We start from the raw sequence: 27707 nt of genomic DNA on the forward strand, positions 1-27707 counted from the left end.
TGTCCAGTAGGGTCCTGCCGGGCCGGGCTGAGCGTCCCTGCTGTGTGCCACCAGGGTGCAGGAGGCAGCTGACGGTGACACGTTGGAAAGAGCGGACCTGATCTGTGTGGAAGAAACTGCTGGAGAAAGGGGGAGACACGGAGTCCTGCTGAGTCTCACCCACGTACCGAGGAGCGCAGGCTGGAGCCCGTTTACAACCGCACAGAGAAAACTAGAACTTCACCAACATTAGATTTTTCAGCAACAGGGTTTATTGTTTAAATATTTACAAGTAATAATCTATTGAAAAAATTTAATTTCTTACAAACTTCTGCATTCAGTATTCCCGGATCACCTTACTATTTTGCACTTACATGCCACATTTTCCCCATGAATAGTTATTTTCTCAAAATCCTGAAATATTTGCTAAATTCTGTCAAAAGGCTCTTTTAGAGGTTTTTGTCCCCCGACTTAGTTTTCTGATGTGAAATCTAGCTGAAGTTACCTCCACTTTGGTTTCACGACTGATGTCTCCTTAGGGTAAGAACTTTAATGTTGGCTAAGAAGTGAGTGACCACTGGATTCTCCTCTGCTGGTGACACTGCTCTGTAGGGTCTGTGTCCTCACATGTGCCACGGGGTTTCTCTGTGAGCCAAGGGGTTCCCGTGAGTCTTCACCACGGTGTGACTTTTGGTGTTCCTCAAGAGCATTCTCCCTCTTCCACCTGGGGCGAGCGTCTACTCAGACCTCACTGAGCTTTCTTGGGCGCAGGCCCGGTGCCCGCTGAGCGGTGTGCACGGTGATTACCGACCTCGGGCTTCTCCCGCGCGGAGGTGCCGTGGCCGCAAACCTGTCCCTTCCTCGCATTTACAGAGTGAGTGCGCTTGTGTCGCCTGTGGTCGGAGCACTGACCGAAGGTCTTGCCGCATGGACAGCACACGGCGGATTTCTCCCAGAGAAGTTTGCGTGCGAGAGCCTGTGCGAGTGAGACCGAACGACGTGCGAGTCCTGTGGCGCGTTTCAGTGTTAACCGCTGTGGTGGACGTGGTGCCCGCCTTCGTGACAGTCGTGCCACGCGGGTCATGTGAGGTCAGGACATTTGCCGAAGGCATTCCTAATTTTCTCTCCGTTGTGGGTGCCCTCGTGTCGTCTCAGGGCAGAACACTGACTGAAGGCTTTCCCACAGAGGTGGCACTCGTACGGTTTCTCCCCAGTGTGCGTTCTCTCGTGCCGTCTGAGGGCAGAGCATTTACTGAAGGCTTTCCCACAGAGGTGGCACTCGTACGGTTGCTCCCCCGTGTGCGTTCTCTCGTGCTGTCTGAGGTTGGAGGACTGGCTGAAGGCTTTCCCACACAGGTGACACTCGTACGGTTTCTCTCCAGTGTGAGTCAGATTGTGTTTTCTAAGGTCAGAGCTTTGAATGAAGGCATTCCCACAGAGACGGCATTCGTAGGGCTTCTCTCCGGTGTGAGTCATCTCGTGTCTCCTCAGGCTGGAGCAATTGCTAAAGGCTTTCCCACACAGATGGCACTCACATGATTTACCTCTAGTGTGAAGGTGCTTGTGTTGATTAAGGTACGACTCACTAACGGATTTTTGACACTGTTTACTGACACAGGGGGTCTTTTCTGTGGGAGTCAACAGACGCCGAGTCACCATGAAGCTGCGAGTGAAATCTTCTTCCAAGTCACTGCATTCAAAGGGATCCTCTGGCGAAGGAGACTTCTGCTTTGGGGAAAGAGGTGGAAGGTTGGTAAAGCTTTGTCTATGTCCATACATTCCCTTCTCTATAGGAATAGAAATCGTTCAGTGATGGTCTCCAATCAAAATTCAGTATTACTTGCGTACACATGATGGGTTACTCCCCTGCATACATGAAGATTTTCCCTTTTGTAGCATCCCAACCACAGAGCTTATTACCTGATTTTGGAGACCTTAACATGTTTCAAAGACTAGGCATACGATCAGTGTTTATGAACTTTTGATCAATGTTTAAAAACCTTTTCTTAAAGATCTCAGGTTATGGATTTGAGCTCAGATTCATTAAACCTTTTGCTCAAAAAAAAAAGGCTTAATCCCAATTTAATGTAAATTAGGCTATTGTGCTCAATTACTAACATCCTATTTCCAGGTCTTTGAGTGAGCTGGGTGACTACCCCTGGAACTCACCTCTGGCGTGACCGTAGATGTGTCCTTGCTGCTGATACGCTGTGGGGCTATCATGTCTTGTTCTTTAAGGGCACTTTCCCCACCTAAAACAATTGAAAAAAACACAAATATTTCGAATGGCATTAGGGGAATGAAAATGTTGAAAAGCACCAAGACCCATGGGACTTTGATGGGGGCAAATAAATCAAGGGAAGGAATACTCCAGGAATACTAAGTAATTGGCAAGTGAAGATTTCAAATTGAATTATAAAAAAATTCTAAGGGAGAGAAGTTGGGTAGGCAGTGTGAGTTACTGCGGGAAAATTTAACTGCGATAAGCACACGAATATGCTCTCCCTAAAGCCAAAAAAAGACGGTGGCAGGAGGAAACACGAACCGTGCCTGTCACGTGCGAGGAATAATGGTAACTGAAGAATTCTGCCCAGTGTCCTTCCTCGCATTTTAGGAAGCATCCCTCAGTGGACAAGACCTTCAGCCGGCACTTCCAGGAACATGCTCCCTACTGAGCAGGCACGTCGCCTACTAAGCACAGGTCCCTGCGGCTCACCTGGACCCTGGCTCTGGAGAGATCCGCTTCCTTCAGCCCACAGCTCTTCTCCCCGCTCCAGCTGGAAAATCATATCTGACTGGCAATGGTGGTACCCTGGTCAGTGAAAGAAGGTACATGGATTTTGAATTCTGTGCTGATAAAAGTCCTCTCCTTCCCCGAAGCTAGTAATTATCATCAAGTCCAGGACAGGCTACTGAGGAAGGACAAGGACAACATTGAAGTTCACCCCAGGCACCACTTGAATAGAAAAGAACACTGACATCCAGACAGCGTGTTCACAACAGTGAAGACCTCTGGATGCTGATGTCTGTGCCCAAGCTCAAAGAACGGCAAACAGTCCACATTACACGCTGAATATCTCCAGAGTGGGTTGAATATTATTTTCAAACAGACACCAACAAACATAAGCTCTACAAGAATAACCAAGTTCTATTGTTTTCATTAGTCTGCTTTCAACTCTTGCCACAGTGACTAGAGCAGAATAATTATTTAGAAAACGTTTAATCAGCTTATTTCTACATTCAGAAATACTGAGTTCCCAGTTCTCTTTGTGTTAGAGACTGAGTAGCAACAAAGACATTAAATTGTGGCTAAGATTACATTCTAGTGGGGTGACAGACTAGATGGAGCAAAATACAAAGAAATAACTTATTTTTCCAGGAAGGTCTAGGAAAGATTCAGGGAAGAGTGTGGAGTGGCTACGTCGAAGCTATTCCAGATTCCTGTGGACGGATGGACTGACTACCTCCTGACCCACCCATCTGTATACGTATACATGCATACAGATACACACGTACTGGCAGACTCACCCAGGGAGACCAGATGACGTATATTTTCCAGCATCACATCTCTGAACAGCTTTCGCTGGGATGCGTCCAGTAGGGCCCACTCTTCCTGGGTGAAGTCTACAGCTACATCTTCAAATGTCACTGATTCCTGAAACATCATGGATATTCCGGTTTAGAGCGAGCACTCCCAACAGGCGTCCAGAGTAGGAGGGTTGAGCTGACAGCTCTGAGGAAGGGGGCGGAGGCGCCGGGTGTGTCGAAAGATCAAACCGAACGTGGGGTTCCATCAGCTCATTCTCAGTACCGAATGGGCAGCTGCCTTTCAGATTCATCACAGAGATACATCCAGTCTGAAGCAATAAAACTTCTTTATAAGGGGGTATCACGTGAAGCGTGACATAATATTACCTGGAACTTTAAAAAAAACAACAACAACTGGTATTTCTAGGGGCTCCTGGCTGGCTCAGTCAGTACAGCAGGTGACTCTTTGACCTCTGGATTGTTGAGTTCAAGCCCCACACTGGGTGTGAAGCCTACTTACAAAAGTAAATACGTAAAATAAAGACAAAGTCTAAAATAAAAACTGGTAATGATGGTTTCTGATATGTGGCACTTGAAAATTAATAACTAAAACTCACTTTCTGGTAATTTCAAGTAACTTTACCGACTCACTGTAAGGCAAACAATAACCGTGACCTGTCTCTTTAAACCATGACGCCATTCCCATAGGTAAACATTTAATAAACTGTTACGAGTACTGAAAGACCTGATAAACTAATGTACGAAGTTCTTCCTATCTAAGTAAACGTATTAAATGTAAGCCATTTGCCTATTACTCCTTACACTGTCCCAAGAACCTTGAAACCGTCTGTAGCATTCTTCAAAAATGAACAGGTTTCATAAAGAACTTGGTAAAAATAGTGTCGTCTTGCTCATCTCTATGGGACGCAGATGTTCATAATAAAGGACAAGGTCAGAAGGCTCAGCAGCCAAGCCAGGGACCTCTGAGACGGCTGTGCTGGGGGACAGTCCTGGCCTGACCGCTCCTGTGCCACGAGGACTCCCAATCCCCATCTTCTCTGGGACCTCAGACACAGTTATCACCGTCTCCTATCTGGTCCTTCTGCTAAAGGATAACAGAAGTCTCTTGACTGGTTTTGGTTTATTTAATTCTTAAAAAGTTTCTGCAGGATCTTAAATTGTACTCTACTCCCTCGTCCTGAGTATATAGCCACAGTTATGGAAATAATACTCCCTATACACTAATTGCAGCTAAGAAATATTTTCTTAAAACGTTAATTAATTACAGTAAGGCAAAATGTGTGACTGGGAACATGAATGATAGTGAAAAGTTAGTTCTCTTTTTAAGAAGTTTCCAAAAGTACAAATACACTCTATCAAAACTTTAAAACTGGACAGAACGAGTGACCCTTCATGCCTTTCTGGCCTAAACTTTTCTCGTGCTCCTTTCACACCCAAAGACCCCAACCAGGACTGTAACGCTGGACTGTCAGAACCCACCTCCCTGTTGGACCACAGAGTTGCCCTCCTGGCTCATCTCTTCATCACAACCCTTTACAAAGGACCATTATAGCAAAGAGCGTGATTAGTGAGTGAATCATTTCCCGGTAAGGATATGGACTAAGTTAGAGAAAAAACTTCTTTCTTCTTTTCTGTAAATACATAAGCTTAATGGAGGCGAGAGTAAACTAGTGTGAGGCAGAAAGGTTATTAGTTACTGAGGAGTTCCTGACCCATTAGAACCATCCCAGAGTCCTGGGGAGATTTCACTGGAGCTCGAATCCCTGAATACTTCCTGACTGCACCTGGAATATGCGTGCCAATGGGAAAATCCCGCCCGTCAGATGGCACAAGGGTGTAAGCGGAAAGAGGCGATCCCCACTCACCAGGGGCTGCATTGTCAATAACCCAGACGCAGGTGTCTTTCTCTGGGTCCTTGCTCACTGGCAGTCCAAGCACTAAGCAGGCAAAGCTGAGGACGGAGAAAGAAGCCATGAGATGCAGTCCTGCACATAATGTCCAGTCTAAACTGTCATGAAGCCCCAAACCTTCACCTGGATGTGACACTCCCCACCCAGCCCCACCAACCTGCAGCGCGCTCTACAAGAAATGCAGAGGACTCGCCTCCTCTCCCGTGGTCTAGAGTTAAGAAGACTGACTACAGTTGCTAACCGCGGCCCCCCCCCCCTAAAATACAAATATAGATGTCTCAGGATAAGACCACTGAAAGTATTGAGTGTGTATGGCAATCAGCCCACGGCATCCAGAGTTCTTCAGTTCCCTCTGTGACTCCAGAGCGTGGGGATCCTGGACTTCGGCCGCGTGTCGAGTTTGATTTCCATCTGGAGGTAAATACTCGACTTTCTCAGATTTCCTTATTCTCCTACACAAGCAGTGGTTGTCCAGCATCCATGGCAACCTTCTGGAGCCACATTGCCTTTCTGCTCTCCCTCAACTCCACCTCTGCGATCTGCCCCCTCCCCACCCCCCCAGATGTGGATGTCAAAAAACTAAGTTTATGATAGGATTACTCAATTCGAGGACTTACCCATTTGGAGAGATCAGTGGCACTCATTCTGCTCCCCTGCATCAGAAAGGAGGAGTATAGGAGTCAGAGCGTTCCTGTTATGTACTGTCCCAACCCTCCAGGTCATTCAGGTAACTTGGAATGGCTGGGGTTCAGGAGGATATCTAGCTACTCTTTGATTATTTTAGCTAAGTGGTAGCACAAGGCCTTGAAATCCGATTCTATATGAATCTTCATTAGCTGTACTATCCTACATCACACACACACATACACGTATACATACATGCACATTTACGTATATACACAAATGTGTGTGAAAGACAGAGAAAGCCATTTGTAAACTGTAAATTCTCCCCTAAAATACCAATAATAATTAAATGTATTTCATGGGAAAATGACAATGTGTCATAAGCAAAAATAGGATAACTCACCCATTTGTACCTGGGGTCCAGAAAAAGAGGGAAAAAAAGGAAATTTGTATCAAATGTGACTCTGCTTGGATATTTACATGATGCACTTATTTAATCCTCACAATAAACTGGTGATTTTAATCGATTTACTAATTTAACAAAAGACCTGACGAGAAGAGGTTCGAAACACTTTCTGTATTTTAATCTTGCTCTGCCTGTCTCCCATGCTCAAATTCCTTAAGAATCACACCCCATGCCTGGGTTTAACCTGGAAAATCATGTCGGTTCTGACTTAAGGAGAAGCCCTCCGCCGTTACTACAACGTCCTCTTCCTACTTTTCCAAGAAACACACCCCACACTCAGGTCTCTGTGCGCGGGAACCGGCAGCAGGTGACTTCCGTGCGCCTGCCTTTTCTGTGGCCAAACGTGACCCACGTGGCAAAGAAGCCGATCCCCGCCTAACACCAGCACCACCACTCCTAGGGCTTTTCAAATGTGTCTGGCATCTCTACCTTGGAGAAGTGAATCATTCTTCCACGCTCCCTAAATACTTCAGATCTGCAGGCTCTTCAATCTACACGTTCTCCCCTTTCAAAAGACAGGACTCTTCCCTACTACAATACTGTGTTCGTTTGCTCAGGCTGCTGTAACACGGTACCGCCAACCGAGGGGCTTAAACAACAGAAGTGTATTTTCTCGTGAATCTGGCCGCTGCACGAGACCAAGGCCTCCCCACCCGGCGTGCCCACAGCCGTCCTCTCCCTGTGTCTCCACACTCTTGCTTGGCACACATCGGTGACGTCAGTCCCTCTTCTTGCAAAGACACCAGTCAAACAGACTCCGAGCCCGCCCCACCGACCTCATTTTCCCTTAGTTACCACTTGCGAGGCCCAATCTCCAAATACATTCTTAGGGTTGGGACCTCCACGTTTGACTTTTGGGAACACAAAATTCAACCTGTAATAGAGATGAATTTACATACAGTGACATTCTGCCTCAGTTTTCCCCACAAGTCCTACATTCGTGTCCACTGGTTATTTCTTTCCATCGAATTGAAGTCCTGTTGCCTCTAAGTCCAGCGTGCCCAACTGAATTCCTTTCTCCTGTTTTGTTCACAACTATATTATGAAGTCTCCTTTCCCCAAAACATGTCCATCTCTCCACAATCACCTATCTCCTCACTGACGCTCATGATCTCTCTCGTAACTTGAAGCCAAAATCTCCTCTGGACGGATTTTCTCTCCAGCCCCTGGCCTTCCATCCTCCCTTCAGAGCCGAACCGGAAGTGCTGGTGTCCCTCACTCACGTCGTCCCCTCCCTCTGACTTACAAAGACCACCAATGATTACTTTGTAAGTACACGTTGTTACTATCACTGTCTCCATAAATAAATCCTTACATGGAAATGAGGAGGAGTTAAACCCTGACCTCCTTTTCTGAACATCCTGCTGCCGTTACCTGACACTTTAAGTCTCCTCTACAATCGGTCCTTCTCGCATGTCCTCTGCAAAGAATTCCTCAATCCTGTCGGAATGTCTCGAGACTTCACGTGAGCTCCTGCTCACCTTTTATACCATGTCCTGGTAGGCTCATGCATTTCTTCAACTGCTCCACATTTTTTCTGTTGCTGTCCCTAAATTGAAAGTAACCAATTTCTTGTCTGGATTCCATTTCTGAATGATCACCTCTGCCTGCAAACGTACATACACCCATACACCTAAAATGAAATATTTCCCAGGACAGTAACTCCACCGCTCGAAACATCAAATGTATTCCTCCTCTGTCTGAATCTTAGCTAATGGCTCCATCTGAGTGTTGGTATTGTAAATGCCTTCATCCCTCCGACAAACACACTGCTATTATTTCTAAACTGGCCACTGGTGTCATTCTTCACTTCCACCTCCATCAACGAACGTCCTGCCCCATACTCCTCCTCCTCCAGTGTCAGTCTGCATCTCAATTATACAGAGACACTTTCACTAAACTCCAACCAGAGTAAGCCTCTCCCTTGCCCTCCGCCTTGACTTAAACAGAACTACTGCCCTTTCAGGTCACTCATGAAATTGTTATGTATTTACTTACGCTGTCCTCTCGATGGTCTAAATGCGGAAAAATGCACCTATGAATGGTAGAGTTAGGCAAGTCCCCCTCTGATCGTTACATCTGAATTATGAAGACAGAGAAATTCTATGCCCACAGTAAGGAAACCTCCCCCCAAATGCCTGTGGTCAGATAAACCATCATTTTCTGATTATAAATTCCTCTCTGAAGTACGGGAGTCAGTCTTTTCTGGTATAAATTCTCTCCAGTACTTCCCCAGACCCAAACAGATGGAAAAGCTAACAAAGCCAACTCTTTGAGGATGCAGCCACCACACAAAGACCCTCAGAGTTTCTTTCTAGTTCTAGACAGATCACTCTTTCGATGGTGATCCGTCTTTATAAGCAGTTGACAACGTCATCAGTAACGTAAACAAAAGACATACCCTGGCCAGTCTGGATGACAGTCAATATAAATCTAATTGAGGCATGCCTTTTTTTCTAATTAGGTAAATCATATAGATGCAGTTAAGGAAAAAAAGATGATGCTTTTTTTTGTTTCTAACCCTTTTTAGACTCATGTTAGGTTCACTGCAAACTGAGCATAAGATACAGACAGTTCCCATATACCTCCTGTCCCCACAAAAGAATGGCCTTCCCCACTATCAATATACCACCAGAGTGCTACATTTGTCACAACTGATGAACCTACAGTGATACATCATCATCACCCAAAGTCCTTAGTTTTATACTAGCGTTCACTCTTGGTGTTGTAAATTCTACTGGTTTTGAAAAATATACAATGACATGTATCCACTGTTACAGTATCATCAGATTTTCACTGGCCTAAAAATCCCGTACTGTGCCTATTTATCCCTGCCCACCACCCAATCCCTGGCCACCACTGATTGTTTTACTGTCTTCATAGTTTTACCTTTTCCAGAATGTCATATAGTTGGGATCATACAGTATGTCTTTTTCAGATTGGTTTCTTTTACTTAGTAACAGGCATTTAAACCTCCTCCATTTTCACTGGCTTAAAAGCTCATTTCTTTTTACCACTGAATAATTTCTACAGTTTGGCTATACTACGGTTTAGTTATCCATCACCTACTGAAGGAAGGAACTTAGTTCCTTCCAAGTTTTGGCAATTACAAATAAAGCCGTTCTAAAACAACCACGTGTAGGTTTTTGTGTGGACCTACGTATTCCAACTCATTTGGATAAACAAGAAACATGACTGCTGGATCACATGGTAAGAGTTTGTTTAGTTTTGTAAAAAAAACAAAACAAAACTCCCACTATCTTCCAAAGCAGCTGTACCAGTTTGCATTCCTACCAGCAATGAAGGAGAGTTCCTGTTGCTGTGTATCTTTACCAGCATTTGGTGGTGTTGGTATTTTGGATTTTCCCCTAGAATTCTAATGGCATGCAGTGGTACTCTCGTTTTTATTTTAATTTGTATTTCCCTAATGACATGATGTTGAGCATACTTTCATATGCTTATTTCCTATCTTCTTTGGTGAAATGGCTGTTCAGATCTTTTGATCCCCCCCCCCCTTTTTTAACGTTTATTTATTTTGAGAGAGAGACAGAGAGCAACTGGGGAGGAAGGTCAGAGAGAGAGAGACACAGAATCTGAAGCAGCTCCAGTATCTGAGCTGTCAGCACAGAGCCTGATATGGGACTCAAACTCAAGAGCCGCGAGATCATGAACTGAGCTGAAATCGGATGCTTAACTGACTGAGCCACCCAGGCACCCCACTTTTGCCAATTTTTGAATGGAGTTGGTCATTTTCTTATTGTTGAGTTTTAGGAATATCTTATATTATGGTTAAGTCCTTTATCAGATGTGTGTTTTGGAAATATTTTCTCCCAGCTTGTGGCTCTGTCTTCTCATTTTCTTCAGTATTGAAGCAGAAGTATTTAATTTTAATCAAGTTCAACTTATCAGTTCTTTCATGGATCATGCCTTTGATGTTGTAGCCAAAATGTCATTGCCAAACTCAAGGTCACCTTGATTTTTTTCCTTTGGGAGTTGTATAGTCTTGTGTTTTATATTTAGATGTTAATATTTTGAGATAATTTTTTAGGAGTATAATGTCTGTGTCTAGATTTTTTTTTTTTTTTTGTATATGAATTTCAGTTATTACCTGCCCTCTCACTGTTGAAAATGCTTTTTTTCTCCATTATATTTCTTTGTCAAATATCAGTTGACTGTATTTGTGTGGGTATACTTCTGGGCTCCCTGTTGTGTTTCACTGATATAGCTGTCTGTTTCACCAACAGATTACATAGTTTAACTTGTCATCCTTCTAAAGGTCTCAAAAGCAATATTCATCCATCTTGTGGATTTGGGTTGTTACAGGCAACACTGGAGAGAAGCTAAAGTGAGAGCTGTATGCTGCTCTTTATTTTCAAGAGGACTCATCATGTGACATCTCTCAGGCTGTGAGCATCCTGGTGACTCCAGATAAATGAAACATTTGAGCTTAAAATATATATTTGGCTACCTAGAGTGTGTATATTTTACTGTCAGGAAATAGAAAAACAAATCAGCATAGGTCTCTTCATCAGATTTAGTTGATTGATGCCTAACAACTGTAAAACCCTACAAGCTTCAAAGTATTAAGGCTTTCTAGAATAAATAACGTAGCTTCATTACTTATTTTACTATAAATAGGATGTGCTTTGTTTTTGAAAATAAGTTTCAAAGAAGTAGGACATATCTTAAGATACACGGAAATCTGGAGATCCAAAAGAACAGATTGTTTTTGAAGAAAAATCATGCAATATACATTTTAAATACTAGCATTTGATTTAGAAAAAATTGTCGTTTTCATCTTTGTCATCAGTATCACTGGCATTATCATCACCATGAAAAGCTAGTGTCCTAAGGCCAAAAGAACGTCGAACCAGGTCCTGCTGGAGCCAAACTGTTCAGAGGTCAAGGGCCAAGGCTCTGGTCTCAGCCCGCTGGGGCCCCAGCCAGGCTCCCCCACATGCAGGGTGATGGTTAAATTGAGATGGCCTTTACTCCCTCATAGGACTATTGAGAGGTAAAAATGGGTTAATGAGTGTAACGTTTTCACACTGAGTCACTGCTGTAATTACTTGTAACGGGAGCAGTAAAGGCCAGCTGCAGCTAAGTAGGCAGGAGTACAGGGCACGGAGGGTTTTGGATCCAAATGTGAACCACTGTCCACAGCTCCCTGAGCCCATGTTTTTACATCTGGCGTCTCCCACGTGTATTTGTCTTTTTTCATGGTCTTCCAGACAGACTGATCTTCTATAGACATAGAGCCCAGTAAATAACAGCGAACTGTTAACACAGAGGAAGCAGTAAAGAAACAAGCTACCTTATATTCTACAAAGTGCTGACAATGCCATGATACCACCTTCTGAGCACAATTAAAAAAAATTAAATAGCCACAGTGCAGCAGTGAGGAAGACAATAACCCAACATGAGCACCAAACTTATGGGGCTCCTGACTAACACCAGTCACAGTCTTCCCTTTGGTCTGGGGTGGACAGTGGGAGTCTGCATTTTGACAAGTACACCAGGGATCCTGATGTAGGAGTAGAACCCTGAAAATGTGACACAGTGGCCAATAAGCTAAAGACAGATTCTTAATATGGATTCAGGTCACCATCAGACACGGCCAGATTCATCACTCGCTCATCCCTGGTTGAACTGAAATCATCTGCCTCACAGGCACTTGTCTCATTCATGGGCCACAGGCCAGCTGGCTTTACTGTCTCACCCGTGCACAGCCCTTTTACTAGAACTTCCTTCCCATCCCCCACTTGGCATTCTTGAACTTCCCCTTTAAGAATCTGATTACATATCATACCCCTTTGGGAGATGGGATCCCCTTCCCTCAACATTCAGTCTAATGTTGGTGCCAAACCTCCCCATTATCCCAGGAGGGCATTTAGGACACCTCCCTGCAACTGCCACCTTGACTGTCTCCTTCTCAGAGCTGTGTGAGCTGAGGACAGCAAAAACACTTGGCTGGGCTCATTATTGTCCCCGGGTCCCCATAAACTGTATGGGATATGGAGAGATACGATGCATGTTAAAGTAGTGAGAGAACAATTCATATAAACAAAGCCTTCTGTTTTAGATCTATCAACACAGGACCAAACCTTAGTGCTTTGGCGGCACTATTCTCGCCTTCTGCCCTTCTACCAGAAACAACACTTTTAGCCTTCAAACGAAACGCAAAGTGATGGGACTAATTTATGGACGACGAAGGCTCCACTCCAGAGCGCAGGCTCAGGATCCTGGGGTCTTACGTCCCAGTGGAATACCACCCCCACCCCACCCCCCGCGCTGATGGCAAGTCCTCTTTGGGGAATTTGTGGGGGGTTTTTCCTCCTCTAATTCACAGCTTGGTTTGCAAACTGACTTCAGTATCAACCTCCACAAGAAATAGCTGAAGAGACTTAAGGTCGAAGGTCTTCCTGGGATCCACAGGGCTGGCCCAGGGCTGGTGTCCAACTGGTCCTCAGAAAGTGGCTGGGAGATGGGGGGAGGTATCTCACTTAGGCACCGGCTGATGAATTATCTGCCGTCCATGTCTGTAGACAGTCCTGCCATACTGCAGTATTAAACTGGAGACCCCCATGTCCATAGTCTGTGCAGGTGCCTGTGTGCATATGATGAGGCAGTTCTATCTGGGACAGCTGTAGAGCGAATGCTGGGTAAACAGCAGATTCTCCTAAGTGTTTTACCATGGAAATTCCTGGGCTTTGTTTTTAGATACAGAAAGATTTAAGTAAAATATTATTACATAGCGATGACTTTTCATCCAGAAAGCATTTGCTACGGACAAGTACATATAAATGCTTGAACATTCTCTAGAGAGCTCAATAAAAATACAACTTTTTTTTTTTAATTTTTTTTTCAACGTTTATTTATTTTTTGGGACAGAGAGAGACAGAGCATGAATGGGGGAGGGGCAGAGAGAGAGGGAGACACAGAATCAGAAACAGGCTCCAGGCTCTGAGCCATCAGCCCAGAGCCTGACGTGGGGCTCGAACTCATGGACCGTGAGATCGTGACCTGGCTGAAGTCGGACGCTTAACCGACTGCGCCACCCAGGCGCCCCAAAAATACAACTTTTAAATTTGGTTTCGTAAAATTGTTTTAAAACATACATCAGCATTTATACTTTTCTTTTGTGCCTGTTATTTCTGTGAAAAGCAAATTTCCTTGATCAAATTAAGTAGATGTGAATTTTGTTCTTGCTATTATCTTATTTTCAATAAATAAAAATCACTGCGCCAATACTGCTGTTACGATAATACCTTAGGAGTTCAAAAATCTATTGTCTTAAGAAAATACAGAAATTGATGGAGTAAAATGGTGGAGGAGTGGGGAGGCCCTAAGCACGCATCCTCCCTGGAACACAGCTAGATAAATATCAAATCATTCTGAACACCCAAGAAATCAATCATAACTCTCAGAGAACAAACATGCACATCTAAAAACCAGAAAAATGACCCATGGAAGGAAGGAACTGCATAGAATTCGTGGGAGAAAAGAGCTGCAGGTGCTCCCCAGGGAAAGGAGCCCTGGTCTCAGTGGGAGTAGGGAGAGGAGGGAGAGGGAGAGAAAAAGGGGGGGGGGTGTGTGTAAGAGGGAAAACACCCAAGGGACTGCTCAAGAAAATTACTCCCCAAAACTTCAGACAAGGAAAAAGGACAGGGTTACAACACCACCAGTTTTCCAGAAACAGTGGAGCGCACATTCCTAAGTTTCGGAGGTCTGTGACATTCCCAGGAAGAAAGGACAGCCAGATATTTTAATCAATGCATATATAAGTAAATTGTCTGAACTAGAATTTAAAACAACAATTATAAGGATATTAGCTGTGCTTGAAAAAAGCATAGAAGACACTAGAGAGGGGCGCCTGGGTGGCGCAGTCGGTTAAGCGTCCGACTTCAGCCAGGTCACAATCTTGCGGTCCGTGAGTTCGAGCCCCGCGTCGGGCTCTGGGCTGATGGCTCGGAGCCTGGAGCCTGTTTCCGATTCTGTGTCTCCCTCTCTCTCTGCCCCTCCCCCGTTCATGCTCTGTCTCTCTCTGTCCCAAAAATAAATAAACGTTGAAAAAAAAAAAAGTGAATTTAAAGAAGACACTAGAGAATACCTTACTGCAGAGATAAAAGAACTAAAATCTAGTCATGCCAAAACTAAAAATGCTGTAACCGAAATACAATCCCAAATGGAGGCCATAAAAATGAGGATAGACAAAGCAGAGGAGCAAATCAGTGATACAGAAAATAAAATTATGGAAAATAATGAAGCTGAAAAGAAGAGGGTAAAAAAGGTCATGGACCACAAAGGCAGATTTCGGGAACTCAGTGACTTATTAAAAATGTATTCGCATCATAAGAGTCCCAGAAGATGAAGAGAGAGAAAGAAGGGTAGGAAGTTTCTTTGAACAAATTATAGCTGAAAACTTCCATAATCTGGGGAAGGACACAGATATCAAAATCCAAAAAGCACAGAGAACTCCCATTAGATTCAACAAAAGCCAATCGTCGCCAAGTCATAAAAGTCAAGTCAAAAATCACAAACACAAAGATAAGAATCATGAAACCAGCAAGGGAAAAAAAAAAAGTCCTTAGCCTACAAGGGAAGACAGATCAGATTTGCAGCATATCTGTCCACAAAAACATGGCAGGCCAGAAAGGAGTGGAAGGAAATGTTCAATGTACTGAATGGGGCAAATATGCAACCAAGAATTCTTTTAGTTAGGCTGTCATTCAAAATAGGAGGAGAGATAAAGAGTTTCCCAAACAAAAACTAAAGGAGTATGTGACCACTAAACTAGCCCTGCAAGAAATTTTAAAGGGAATTCTTTGGAGGGAAAAAGAAAAAAAAAAGACCAAAGCAACAAAGACTACAAAGGACCAGAGAACATCACCAGAAACACCAACTCTACAGGTAACACAATGGCACTAAATTCATACACTTCAATAATCACTCTGAATGTAAATCAACTAAGTGCTCCCATCAAAAGACATAGGGTAGCAGAATGGGTAAAAAAAAAAAAAAAAAAAAAAAAAAAAAAAGATCCCATCTATATGCTGCCTACAAGAGACTAAAGACACCTGAAGATTGAAAGTGAGGGGATGGAGAACCATCTATCATGTTAATGGACATCAGTAGCCATACTTCTATTAGACAAACTAGATTTTAAAACAAAGACTGTAACAAGAAATGAAGAAAGGCATTGTATTATTATTAAGGAGTCTATCCATCAAGAAGATCTAACAGTTTGAGTGTTTAGGCCCCCAAATTGAGAGCACCCTAATATATAAATCAATTACTAACAAATATAAAGAAACTCATTGATGATAATATAATAATAGAAGGAGACTTTAACACCCTACATATGGCAATGGACAAATCTAAGCAGAAAATCAACAAGGAAACAATAGCTTTGAATGACACACTGGACCAGAAGGACTTAACAGATACATTCGAATCATTTCATCCTAGAGCAGAATACACCTTCTTTTCTAGTGCACATGGAACATGTTCACATGGCACATACTGGGTCACAAATCAGCCTTCAACAAGTACAAAAAGATCACAATCAAAGTATGCATATTTTCAGATCACAATGCTATGAAACTTGAAGTCAAACACAAGAAAAAATTTGGAAAGCCCTCAAATACATGGAGGTTAATAAAGAACATCCTACTAAAGAAAAAATGGGTTAACCAGGAAATTAAAGAAGAAATAAAAAAAAATACAAGGAAGCACGTGAAAATGAAAAGACAAGGGTCCAAAACCTTTGGGATGCAGCAAAAGGCAGTCCTAAGTGGGAAGTATATTGCAATTCAGGCCTATTTCAAGAAAAAAGGATCCAAATATACAACATAACCTTACATCTAAAGGACCTAGAAGAGGAAGAGCAAATAAAACCTAAAGCCATTAGAAGAAGGATAATAATAAAGATTAGAGCAGAAATAAATATAGGGAAAAAAACAAAAAAACAGAACACATCAATGAAACTAAATGCTGGTTCTTTGAAAGAATAAACAAAACTGAACCCCCTAGTCAGACTTATCAAAAAGAGAGAGGACCCAAATGAAAGAGGAGTGATCACAACCAACACCAGGGAAATACAAATAATCATGAGAATACTATAAAAAATTATATGCCAACTTGGCAATCTGGAAGAAATGGACAAATTCCTAGAAACTCACAAACTACCAAATTGAAACCGGAAGAAATAGAAAATTTGAACAGACCCATAACCAGCAAAGAAATTGAATCAGTAATCAAAAATCTTCCAACCACCAAGAGTCCTGGGCCAGACAGACGGCTTCCCAGGAGAATTCTACCAAACAATTTAAAGAATAGTTATACCTATTCTCAAACTGTTCCAAAAAACAGAAATAGAAGAAAACTTCCAAACTTCGTCTACAAAGCCAACATTACCTTGATTATAAAACCAAAGACCCCACTAAAAAGGAGAATTACAGGCCAATATCCCCGATGAATATGGATGCAAAATTCCTCAACAAGGTACTAGCAAAATAAATTCAACAGTATACTAATAGAATTATTCACCCATTGATCCCATTATCAATGGGATTTATTCTTGAGCTACAGGGCTGGTTCAATATTTGCAAATCAATCAACACGATATACTACATTAAAAAAAAAAAAGAACCATATGATCCTGTCAATGGATGCAGAAAAAGAATGGACAAAATATAGCATCAATTCTTGATAAAAACGCTCAACAGAGCAGGGACAGATGGAACATATGTGAATGTCATAAAGGCCATTTATGAATGACCCACTGCTAATATCATCCTCAGTGGGGAGAAAGTGAGAGAGCCTTTCCCCTATGGTCTGGAACAAGACAAGGATATCCACTCTCACCATTACTATTTAACATACTACTGGAAGTCTCAGCCTCAGCAATCAGACACCAAACCAAAAAAACCTGCATCTAAATCGGCAAGGAAGAAGTCAAGCTTTCACTATTTGCAGGCAACATGATACTCTACAGAGAAAACCCAAAACACTCCACCAAAAATTGCTACAACTAATACATGAATTCAGCAAAGTCACAGGATATAAAATCAATGTTGTAAATATAAAATCTGTTGCATTTCTATACATCAATAATGAAGTAGCAGAAAAATAAATCAAGGAATCGATCCCATTTGCAACTGCACCAAAACCAGTAAGATACCTGGGAATAAACCTAATTAAAGAGGGAAAGATCCATACTCAGAAAACTGTAGAACACTCATGAAAGAAACTGAATAGGACACAATAAATGGAAAACCATTCCATGCTCACGGATTGGAAGAACAAACAGTGTCAGAATGTCCATCCTATCCAAAGCAATCTACACATTTAATGCTAGCCCTATCAAAATACCACTAGAAGTTTTTGCAGAGATAGAACAAACAGTCCTAAAATTTGTATGGAACCACCAAAGACCCTGAATAGCAAAAGCAATCCTGAAAAAGAAACACAAAACTGGAGGCATCACGATTTCAGATTTCAAGCTGTATTACAAAGCTGCAGTCGTCAAGGTATTATGGTACTGGCACAACAACAGATACATAGATCAATGGAACAGAATAGAAAATCCAGAAATGGACCCACAACTGTACAGTCAACTCATCTTCCACAAAGCAGGAAAGAATATCCAATAGAAAAAAGCCTCTTCAACAAATGGTGTTGGGAAAACTGGATGGCAACATGCAGAACAATGAAACTGGACCAATTTCTTACACCACACACAAAGATAAATTCAAAATGGATGAAAGATCTAAATGTGAGACAGGAAACTATCAAAATCCTAGAGGAGAACGCATGAAGCAAGTTCTCTGCCCTGGGCCAGAGCAACTTCTTACTAGACACGTCACCAAAGGGAAGGGAAACAAAAGCAAAAATGGACTATTGGGACTTCATCAAGATAAAAACCTGCACAGCAAAGGAAACAATCAAAAAAACTAAAAGGCAGTCTACAGAATGGAAGAAGACATTTGCAAATGACACATCTGATAAAGGGTTAGTATCCAAAATCTATAAAGAACTTACCAAACTCAACACCCAAAAAACAAGCCAGTAAATGGGAAGAAGACATATGAATAGATGCTTTTCTAAAGAAGACACCCAGATGGCTAACAGACACATGAAAAGATGTTCAACATCAGTTATCATCAGGGAAATACAAATCAAAACCATGATTGGATACCCCCTCCCACCTGTCAGAAGAACCAAGTGTCGTTGGTGAGGATGTGGAGAAAGGGGAACCTTCTTGCACTGTTGGTGGGAATGCAAACTGGTGCAGCCACTCTGGAGAACAGTATTGAGGTTCCCTAACAAACTAAAAACAGAACTACCCTATGATCCAGCAATTGCACTCTTAGGTATTTACCCCAAGGATACAAAAATATGGATTCGAAAGGGTATATGCACCCCATTGGTTATAGCAGCACTACTGATAATAGCCAAAGTATGGAAAGAGCCCAAAGGTCCATCGACTGATGAATGGATAAAGACGAGGTGGTACATATATGCCATGGACTTTAACTCAGGCATCAAAAAGAATGAAATCTTGCCATTTGCAATGATGTGGGTGGAGCTAGAACATATTATGGTAAGGGAAATAAGTCAATCAGTGAAAGACAAATACCGTATGATTTTGCTCATATGTGGAATTTAAGAAACAAAACACAGAACATATGTGGGGGGCTGGAGAAGAGAGAGAAACCAACAATAACAGACACCTAATGAGAACAAACAGATGGGTATTAAGCAGGGTGCTTGTGCTGAGCACTGGGTGTTACAGGTAAGTGATGAATCACTGAATTCTCCTGAAACCAATATTGCACTATAAGTCAACTAAAGTTTAAATTAAAAAAAAAAAAAAAATCAAGAACAACTGCCCTTACATATTCCAGATAATTCAAGTCACTTGGATCACTCTGTTGGATTACTAGATCAATTCTTTCTCATCAACACGTATACACTTTTCTAAATAAAATTTCTGGGGCAACTGACCTTTATTTGCCGTCTTGGGAAGCTTATCAGTAAGTAAATCTTAACTGGAGCTTTAATACACACCAGGCAAGAATCTGTGAACTTTAAATGTGCTGAATCAAACTCAAAAAATATTAAAGTGTTATGATTCACATCATTATGAGGGAACTATGGCACAGGTGTGACAAAGCACATGGCAGAAACATGGTAATAAAAAAGGGTGCCGAATGCATCCTTAGGGAGTCTCACAGAATCAGCAGCTTTGGACTTAAATGACAGCCAGGTCCCCGTACTATTCCTACTTCATAGATGAAGTAAATGGATGCAAAGAGAAGCCAACTTATCCAAGAAATGTCAACTATCCACTCAACTCATCACTTCCAGGCACCTACTTCCAAGCTGCACTGGAAAGGCTTTGAGGTAGTCAAGTGCCCACTCAACTCTCTTTTCACTTTTGGCACTTTTATTACATTTCCCTTTGACAGCTCCTCCTTTTGAAAATTCCTGGAGTTTTGAGTATAGAAAAAGCCCCCTTCTGCTCTGGCGTGGTACTGGAGCTCATTTTTCCTTTGAGATTAGGTAATGACATTGTCTGGGTTTAGGATATATTTTTCCTATTGTTTCCTATTTCTGTAACTAAGTCCAGAAATAGATGGATTAGTCTTCCTTAGACCAGTCCATCCAGTAACCTCGCTTTTCTGAATTTAAAATGACCATAGTGTTGACTTACAGTTAACATAGAAGTTTGATTTGGACTACCATCCACCCATCCCCAAACACCTTCTTTACGCATTAGGGAAATTTCAAGCTATGGAACATAGATCTGTCCAAAGCAGCTTACATCCTTCACACCTAGTGACTGAAAGTTAAAATAACTTCTCGTAGAATGTCGTAAGAGTTGAAGAGGCTGGACCACTTAAGCTTTGGATTTCTGTCCTGGGGCGTCAGCCTTGGCAGCATCCCAGAACTCCACCGAGATTTAATCAATGCCGGATCTATTTAACCCTCAAAGAGGAATGATACCAATACTGCAGAAAGAAAGTCATTCACAACCACGGTTTTCCCTTGGGTCCTGATTGTGTGGAATCATGGAACTTCGTCCATTCACCGTCACCGAGCTCCACCTACAGCAGCACTCAAGACCCTTGCAGCTCCTCCCTTTTCAAACAAATAGAACGGTTGTGACAGTTGTGACAGGGCTGGTTTTGTAAGGGAGTGGGCTTATGTTTCTGGACTCTATTCTTCCCAACTACAAAAAGCTAGGTCCATTCAAGAGGTCACTGGCTCAGAGGTAAGAGGAGCTACTCTAACTGGCTTCCTTAAAACATAAGCCACAGCATCCTAGTGAGATTGTTCTTCTCAATTCCACCATTATACTCCTACCCTGGGGCAACAAAGGAGAGTTACTAATTTTCTTTTATATATTCCTTCAATGCCTCTGGCAGTTATGCTTGATCTGACATGGACTGGCTCCTAAGAGTTGCTTATAAAATATTCAGAGGTTTGGAAACTGGATGGAAAGCCTTTGTTAGCTTGAATTTTGCCACGGTATACAAGGAAACCAGCAAATGGTATAAATCAGTGCTTTGTCTGTTTCAGAGAGTCAGTTAACTACTACCCTCCAGAGGCCACTGACCTGTATGTTTCCCTTTCCAACAAGACCACAGAATGTGGCTTCTTGCCTCCATGAGCATCATCTTGAGAGAATACTACTTTCCTCTGTCATCTGCCATATAAAATCTTGCATATTTTACTTAAAGTTGGTAACATTACTTTAAAAGTAACATGCTTTTTACCATTCCTAAAACACACACTTTTTAAGAAGTGTTTAATATGAAAAATAAACATTTCAAAATCTTCAAAATTTCTATAACCCCCAAACCCACATCCCCAAAGATAATCATGGTTAGCACTGTGGTCCCTAGCCCAGACTCCATTCCAGCAGAGGTGTGTCCATTCCAGGACCACTGATTCTCTTAAACTCAGTGACATCTTCTAGCCCTGCTCTGTACGAAGTCTATGGAGAAGTCATGGAAGATCTAAGAAGCTAGCTGCCCAAATACATCATCAATATTGATCACATATTAGGTGACGGGTATTTACTGATAATCTTGCCATTTATTCAGACCCTATAAGTTTGCCATTATGATCTTCACTTTTCCTCTTAGAAAGCCAGCTTGCAGAGGATTCACATGACCTGACAAAAACCATACAGCATACAATTTACTCAACTATTTGCTCATATTTATCTGGCTCAAAAGCCTATTGCCTGACCACAGTTTATGAGTTATGTCCTCACGGTTTCAAATGTCTCAGAAAAATAGGAACCCCAGATGGATAACCACTTGCAGGAAGAGAAAGGATAAAAAGGGCATATGGTTTGTAAGTAAGGGTGGTGAGAAATGGGACCGAGTCCTTTTGTGGCATCACTTCCACCCTTCGGGATAAGGTTGGGCTGGAACTAAAGGGGACCAAAGTAGCGCAGAACTTCCTGTGGAAAAGCCTTGGCATCCTCCCTTCTGACATGGGGCGTGGACTTCCAGGAGGTTGAAGATTTGGGGTCTGGGCCTGAGGCCACCACACATGTGTCAAGTAGAGGGCAAGGCTTCAGTGGTGGGAGGAATATGTGGCTCCAGCGGCTGCAGTGAATCCATCTTTTCTAGTGGAGACAATACTTGGCTCATGAGACCATTCGCTCTCCTCCTACTGAGTTTCTAAAGCTTCTGAAGATACAGACTACTGCCTGTAGGAATCCATCTGCTGAGAAGTTCACCAGTTTTAGGTGGTAGAACCCATCAACCTCAGAGAGGGCCATCATGAGCCCCTTTCCTGACACTCAAGGAAATGTCCACTACTCCCACGAAATGCAGAGCCTTCAGCCTGGACCAGGTCACCACCTACCTGTCATGAAGACAGGAACAGGGTCCAGGCCAAAGTTGTGTTGGAAGAATAGTGAAGAGAAGTCACTTTCCTCAAAGATCCATGACTTGGACTTGGACATTTTAGAGTTGTGCAGTTCTAGACTTGCCAGGAATTGGGGAAGTTTGGTGACTGGGAGTTTCCTCAAGTATGCGACACGCAACTAGAGTTTAGTTCGGATTCTGTGTCTCCCTCTCTCTCTGTTCCTCCCCCACTTGCACACTGTCGGTCTCTCTCTTGAAAATAAATAAAGATTAAAAAAAAAAAAAAGTGGAATGACTGCTGTTCAGGGCTCTTGGACAGTATCAAAGCTCCACTGAGCCATCATATATACAGTCTCTGGAGGGCCCAAGATGGGTTTTGTGTAAGAAATGCCATCCCAGCTGCCATCCACATAAAGCGGATCCCCTCAAGCATTTTCCCAGAGTCCATACGTACCCTGTAAGGTGTCACGTACATGTCTCCATAGTGCAGAATGCTCCACTAGCATCTTCCAAAGCTTACCAACTCTGTAGAGGAAGAAAACTGGCATTCATCTCCAAGACTGACAAGAGCCCCAGTTTCACCCCGGTCCCTTGCTGTCCTTCTCCACGGCTACGAGGCCAGAAAGTGGTTGGATATCCTGTTCCAACTCTGCCCTAAGCTTTTATACCAATATTTTCCCTTTTAGGGCACTTGGACTGAGACTCTATACCCTTCTGAGTACCTCTCTTGAGCTTCAAGGTACCTGCCCTTCAGAACAGTGGGAACACCCCTCCCCTGCACACTGGTCCACACCTGGAAATCTGAATCTCTTCTGTAATGCACAGAGATGAGAATGTCTTCAGCATCACAGAGATAGGCAATGCCAAGGTGATTACCAAGCTGTGCTCTCTGCCCGTTGTATGCATGTACTATGATGGAGAATTGAATCTTTTGCCTTCTGGGGTGAGTTGAAGGGTCTGAGGAACTGGAGAAGTGTTTAAATTTCTGGGGAGGTGACAGCTGGATTCTGGGTACTGTATCCTCTTGTTTTCCTATGAGTCACCCAGTGGAGAGGACAGAACTTTGATTCAGATCTGGAAGAGAAACTCTGTATTAATGCAAGCATCTGATAACTGGAGAAAGGTAGCCAATATCCAGGACACTTCACAATGCCCAAAAGATTCTCTATAAATATGGTTTACCAACTGAGTTATCCAGAGCATATGGGAGAGTCCAAGGAGAGAGAAGGAAGATCTCAGGAAACTAGTAACGCACTGGCCGTGGGATTATGTTAGATTTTGCCTTCAAGACAAATTTAGATTGAAATGTAAAATTATGTTCTACCTTTAGAATTTTTATTCAAAGGAAATCTAGGGATATCCAGGGAATCCCTACACATAGGAACAGGAAAGTCCTATGAGTAGGAAGGAAAATTTTACCTACGTATCACTGTGCTTTGTCTGTGTTTCCAAGTGGTAGGCATCAAAGAGGGACATGAATGAATAAGAACCATAAATAAAAAGCAGCTCAGTAGCTCATTATTTCTTATATTATGAAAACTCCCAACTAGGTCCCACAAACTTTCCAAATGTCCTGTGTTAAACAGTCATTATTTTGAGCCAGGAAGAGGTCCTCCTATAGCACAACCCCGACATTTACTTTTCTGCAAACTACCATCATGAATTCATTGGGTTTAAGAATTCAACTTCATAAAAATGACATGAAAAAAGTAACCAACACAGTAGCTATTAAAAAGAAAGAGGCAGGAGTGAAAAAGTAATTGAATATTAATATTCAAAGAATCCCGTGGCTTGGAGCAAAACATCTTTAGAAGCTATCCAATAATTTTAGTAATGGATAGACAACAAATCATTAGAAACCTTAAAAATAGGACTTCAAAGCAGAATTAGGATGAAAGAGATTACAAGACAAGGGAAGAAGGAAGTGACTTGGCAAAACTCCAAAACTTTCAAAAATAAAGTTAAAAAATCATTTAAAAGAGACCACATTGGGAGAGAAGAGAAAGGAACAGACACACTGCTGAAAAGTCACTCATTAATGTCATAGACAGGCTTAAAATGAGCAAAAGGTAAAAGGATTAAATAAAAAATCATTGAAAGCTGTGAAATACAAGCCCACAACCTAGAAAACCCATGTTAGTGGTAAAGATAACAAATGAAATAATATGACAAAAAATAATTTTATGAATTATTTCAATAAAGAAGTATTAAAACATACAAAAAAGCAATTCGTGCGTGAAAATGCACTGTTTGGAAAAACATATATACAGCAATACAAAACAAAAGTGCCCCCATCCCCATAGAGGCTGTAATTCATAGACAAAGAATGATTTGAGGATCATAGTAAAAACTCAAGTGAGGTATAAAAGGACATTCACTGAACAAAGTGGGGAACCAACTGTGACCTTTAACCTCATAACCAAGTAAACTCTTCCTCAACTATCACAAGAGATGGATTTCAGAAAGATTCGTGGACGGGAACAGCTGGGTGGCTCAGTCGGTTAAGCCTCCGACTCCGGATTTCGGCTCAGGTCATGATCTCGCAGTTCACAAGTTCGAGCCCCGGGTCAGGCCCTGTGCTGACAGCTCAGAGCCTGGAGCCTGCTTCGGATTCTGTGTGTCCCTCTCTGCCCTTCCCCTGCTCACACTCTGTCTCTCTCTGTCTCTCAAAAATGAATATAAATAAATAAATAAATAAATAAATAAATAAATAAATAAAATAGCTATATAAGCCAACTTTAGAACCAATAAAACCTATTTAACAGTTCCAAGTTATCCATTCATTCACACAACACTATACTAACCAACTTCCCACCCAACCAGGAATAGTGACACGTCTTTGATGACTTTAGGATGGGTGATTACACAGCTCAGCCCCTCCCTCGAGATCTCTTAAAGGGTCACTGGGAAGAAGGCCTTCTGCATCCTCAGTATCACCTCACTATTTTTTAGAGCACTGCTAACTAACCATTAAGATTTCCCAGTCCTTCCCAGGCTATCTGAACATAGCTGCTTAGGTCTGGGGTGCAACATTTGTTTTCTCCATTCCAAAACCAGGTTCTCCAACAGATGTGCCAAAAAAAATGACTGGTATCTATTCCCATTCGCCTGTGTTTCCTTTTCTTTCCGAAGTGCAGTCTGAAGAAATGATATTATTAAGCGAGCTCCCTCAAATCCCAAGACCAGTGATGGGCCAAGCTATTCCAGGTGCTGGGGAGACGGCAGTTTACAGGTTAACCAAGAGAGTCTTGCCTTCTTGCCTCTAACCTTCTAGCAATACACAGATTGGAAAGCAAAGGCACAGAGTACAGGAAAATAGCTTTAAGTATGAAGAAGTATAAAACTAGAACAACTGTATCTTTCAAATTAATACTGTAAATGGAAAAACCTATCAGCTCATTTGATCACAAATCAAAATCCAACCTTGCATAATTTTTAACATCCAGTACATCCAAAGCTGTTCAGAAAAGGTGAAAAGAGAATGAAATTTATAATTATTCTAGAATTTCATATATGAAAGCATCACACTCCCAAAGAGAAGATCCCCCTTTACAGTGCACAACGGTCCCTGAATACAAAGGGCTTGTGACAAGGATGGAGGAAAACCTCGCATTAAAAAAAAAAAGGAACCTGCAATGTCCCTATACATATATAAATGTACCAACGGAACAAACTAAAGCGATATTCACAGAAAATTTTATCTTAAATATTTAATTAATTAAAGATTAAATAGATGATATAAGCACTTACATCAAGAAAAGAAATAAAATGAAAAAACTACTTGAGGAAACCCATTAAAGGGAATAGGGAGAAGCAGAAAAGAAATTACTTATAAGCCAAAAAAGTCCAGTAAAAACATAAGATGTAGAACAAGAAGTTCGGTGGAACTTGCTGTGATGAAGGAAATGCTCTGTTACCTACATTATCCACACAGCAGCAATCAGATCCATGTCATTAAAGGGCACCTAAAATCTGGGGCGCCTTGGGGGGGGGCTCAGTTACATAAGCATCCAACTCTGGCTCAGGTCATGCCCTTGCGGTTCGCAGGTTGGAGCCCCGCATTGGGGTCTGTGCTGACAGCTCAGAGCCTGGAGCTTGCTTCGGATTCTGTGTCTCCCTCTCTCTCTGCCCTTCCTTCACTCATGCTCTCTCAAAAGTAAATAAACTTTTGAAAAAATTTTAAAATTAAAAAAAAAAGAACACCTGAAATCTGGCTAGCATTACTGAGGGTCTTAAGTTTAGTTATTTAATTGTAATTAATCTAAATTTAATAAGCACATGTCACTAGTGGTTACTTTATTGGATAGCACAGCTCTAAAACCTTGGAGTAGGCAGTCAAAATAATGAAACAGATTAAAGACAAAAATGGAAAAGGGACACAAATAGTCAAAAACAGGACATGAGAATGGGGGACTGATTACTGCTAACAGTAAAATTCAGATTTAAGATGCTGCTTTGATACAACAAATGTCTAAAGACAGATATAGGAGGGAAGCAGACACCCTGGGATTCCACGGACACAAACCTCAAACTCCCTGGGGGAAATCTGGGCTTGAAGATAAGATGAAAGCTGAATAAATATGAACATCTGCAAATATATTATGATGCAGCATACATAAACTATGTTACTAGGGTGGAGGAGGAGAGTGTTAGGGGGCTTTCAAGAACATGTTAAGAATTTATTAATTTATAATTAAAATGGGAAGCCAGCCTTATACTTTATCTTTTGGCTAATGGGAAAATAAATAAAATATTAAAACAGAGCACAATGCAGTAAATACTTTCACCGCCATCTCATTCACAACTGAATTATACATTTAAGTGCAATCTCTATGTCTGCAGAGAAAATCTTTTGGCTGAAAATTTCTGCCTCTCACAATGAAATAATTCCAGTAGACAGCACAGTAAATACACAACTGTATCTCAGGTCATTTTGGTCATTTCTCAAAAATACCTGGCAATCGTGTTAGGTCTTGCATGTAAATTCCAACTCCCATGCAAAATAAATGCTATTTCAAAATTTAGCTATGACAGATGAATTTCCATAGACTTGTCCTTCCTCTTTCATTCATCAGATGGCTGGTAACTTATTTCACAAATAAGGTAGGTAATTTTGGAGGTAGATGCTTTCAACTGTTCATCTTATTTTATTATTTTTTTAATGTTTATTTTTGAGAGGGGGGAGGGAGAGAGAGAGGGAGGGAGAAAGAGAGAGAGGGAGAGAGAGAGAGAGGGAGAGGGAGAGAGAGGGAGGGAGGGAGGGAGGGAGGGAGAGAGAGAGAGAGAGAG

General features: G+C 42.0%; 1 protein-coding gene across 10 annotated transcripts in view; it reads right to left on the reverse strand.

Annotated features, from left to right (window-relative positions):
• Positions 1 to 228: 228 nt before the first annotated feature.
• LOC121039624 (zinc finger protein 705A-like) overlaps positions 229 to 27707 on the reverse strand; it is a 35505-nt gene continuing 8026 nt past the window's right edge. For 5 of the 10 annotated variants that reach the window (XM_040489847.1, XM_040489839.1, XM_040489843.1 and 2 more), the window contains 7 exons: positions 23212 to 23492; positions 22873 to 22943; positions 5394 to 5479; positions 3508 to 3634; positions 2696 to 2791; positions 2149 to 2231; positions 229 to 1707 (listed from right to left, as the gene is read on the reverse strand). In XM_040489847.1, the coding sequence (XP_040345781.1) occupies positions 1060 to 1707; positions 2149 to 2231; positions 2696 to 2791; positions 3508 to 3634; positions 5394 to 5405 (966 nt within the window). In that variant the 5' untranslated portion in view covers positions 5406 to 5479; positions 22873 to 22943; positions 23212 to 23492 and the 3' untranslated portion in view covers positions 229 to 1059. Of the gene's footprint in view, positions 1708 to 2148; positions 2232 to 2695; positions 2792 to 3507; positions 3635 to 5393; positions 5480 to 6051; positions 6092 to 6465; positions 6476 to 22872; positions 22944 to 23211; positions 23493 to 27372; positions 27397 to 27707 lie in introns of those variants that run through there. The other 5 variants (XM_040489842.1, XM_040489841.1, XM_040489846.1 and 2 more) reach the window with 5 other exon arrangements.

The sequence above is a fragment of the Herpailurus yagouaroundi genome, unplaced genomic scaffold, assembly GCF_014898765.1.
Source record: "Herpailurus yagouaroundi ecotype Mexico unplaced genomic scaffold, PumYag 181, whole genome shotgun sequence".
Classification (NCBI taxonomy): domain Eukaryota; kingdom Metazoa; phylum Chordata; class Mammalia; order Carnivora; family Felidae; genus Herpailurus; species Herpailurus yagouaroundi.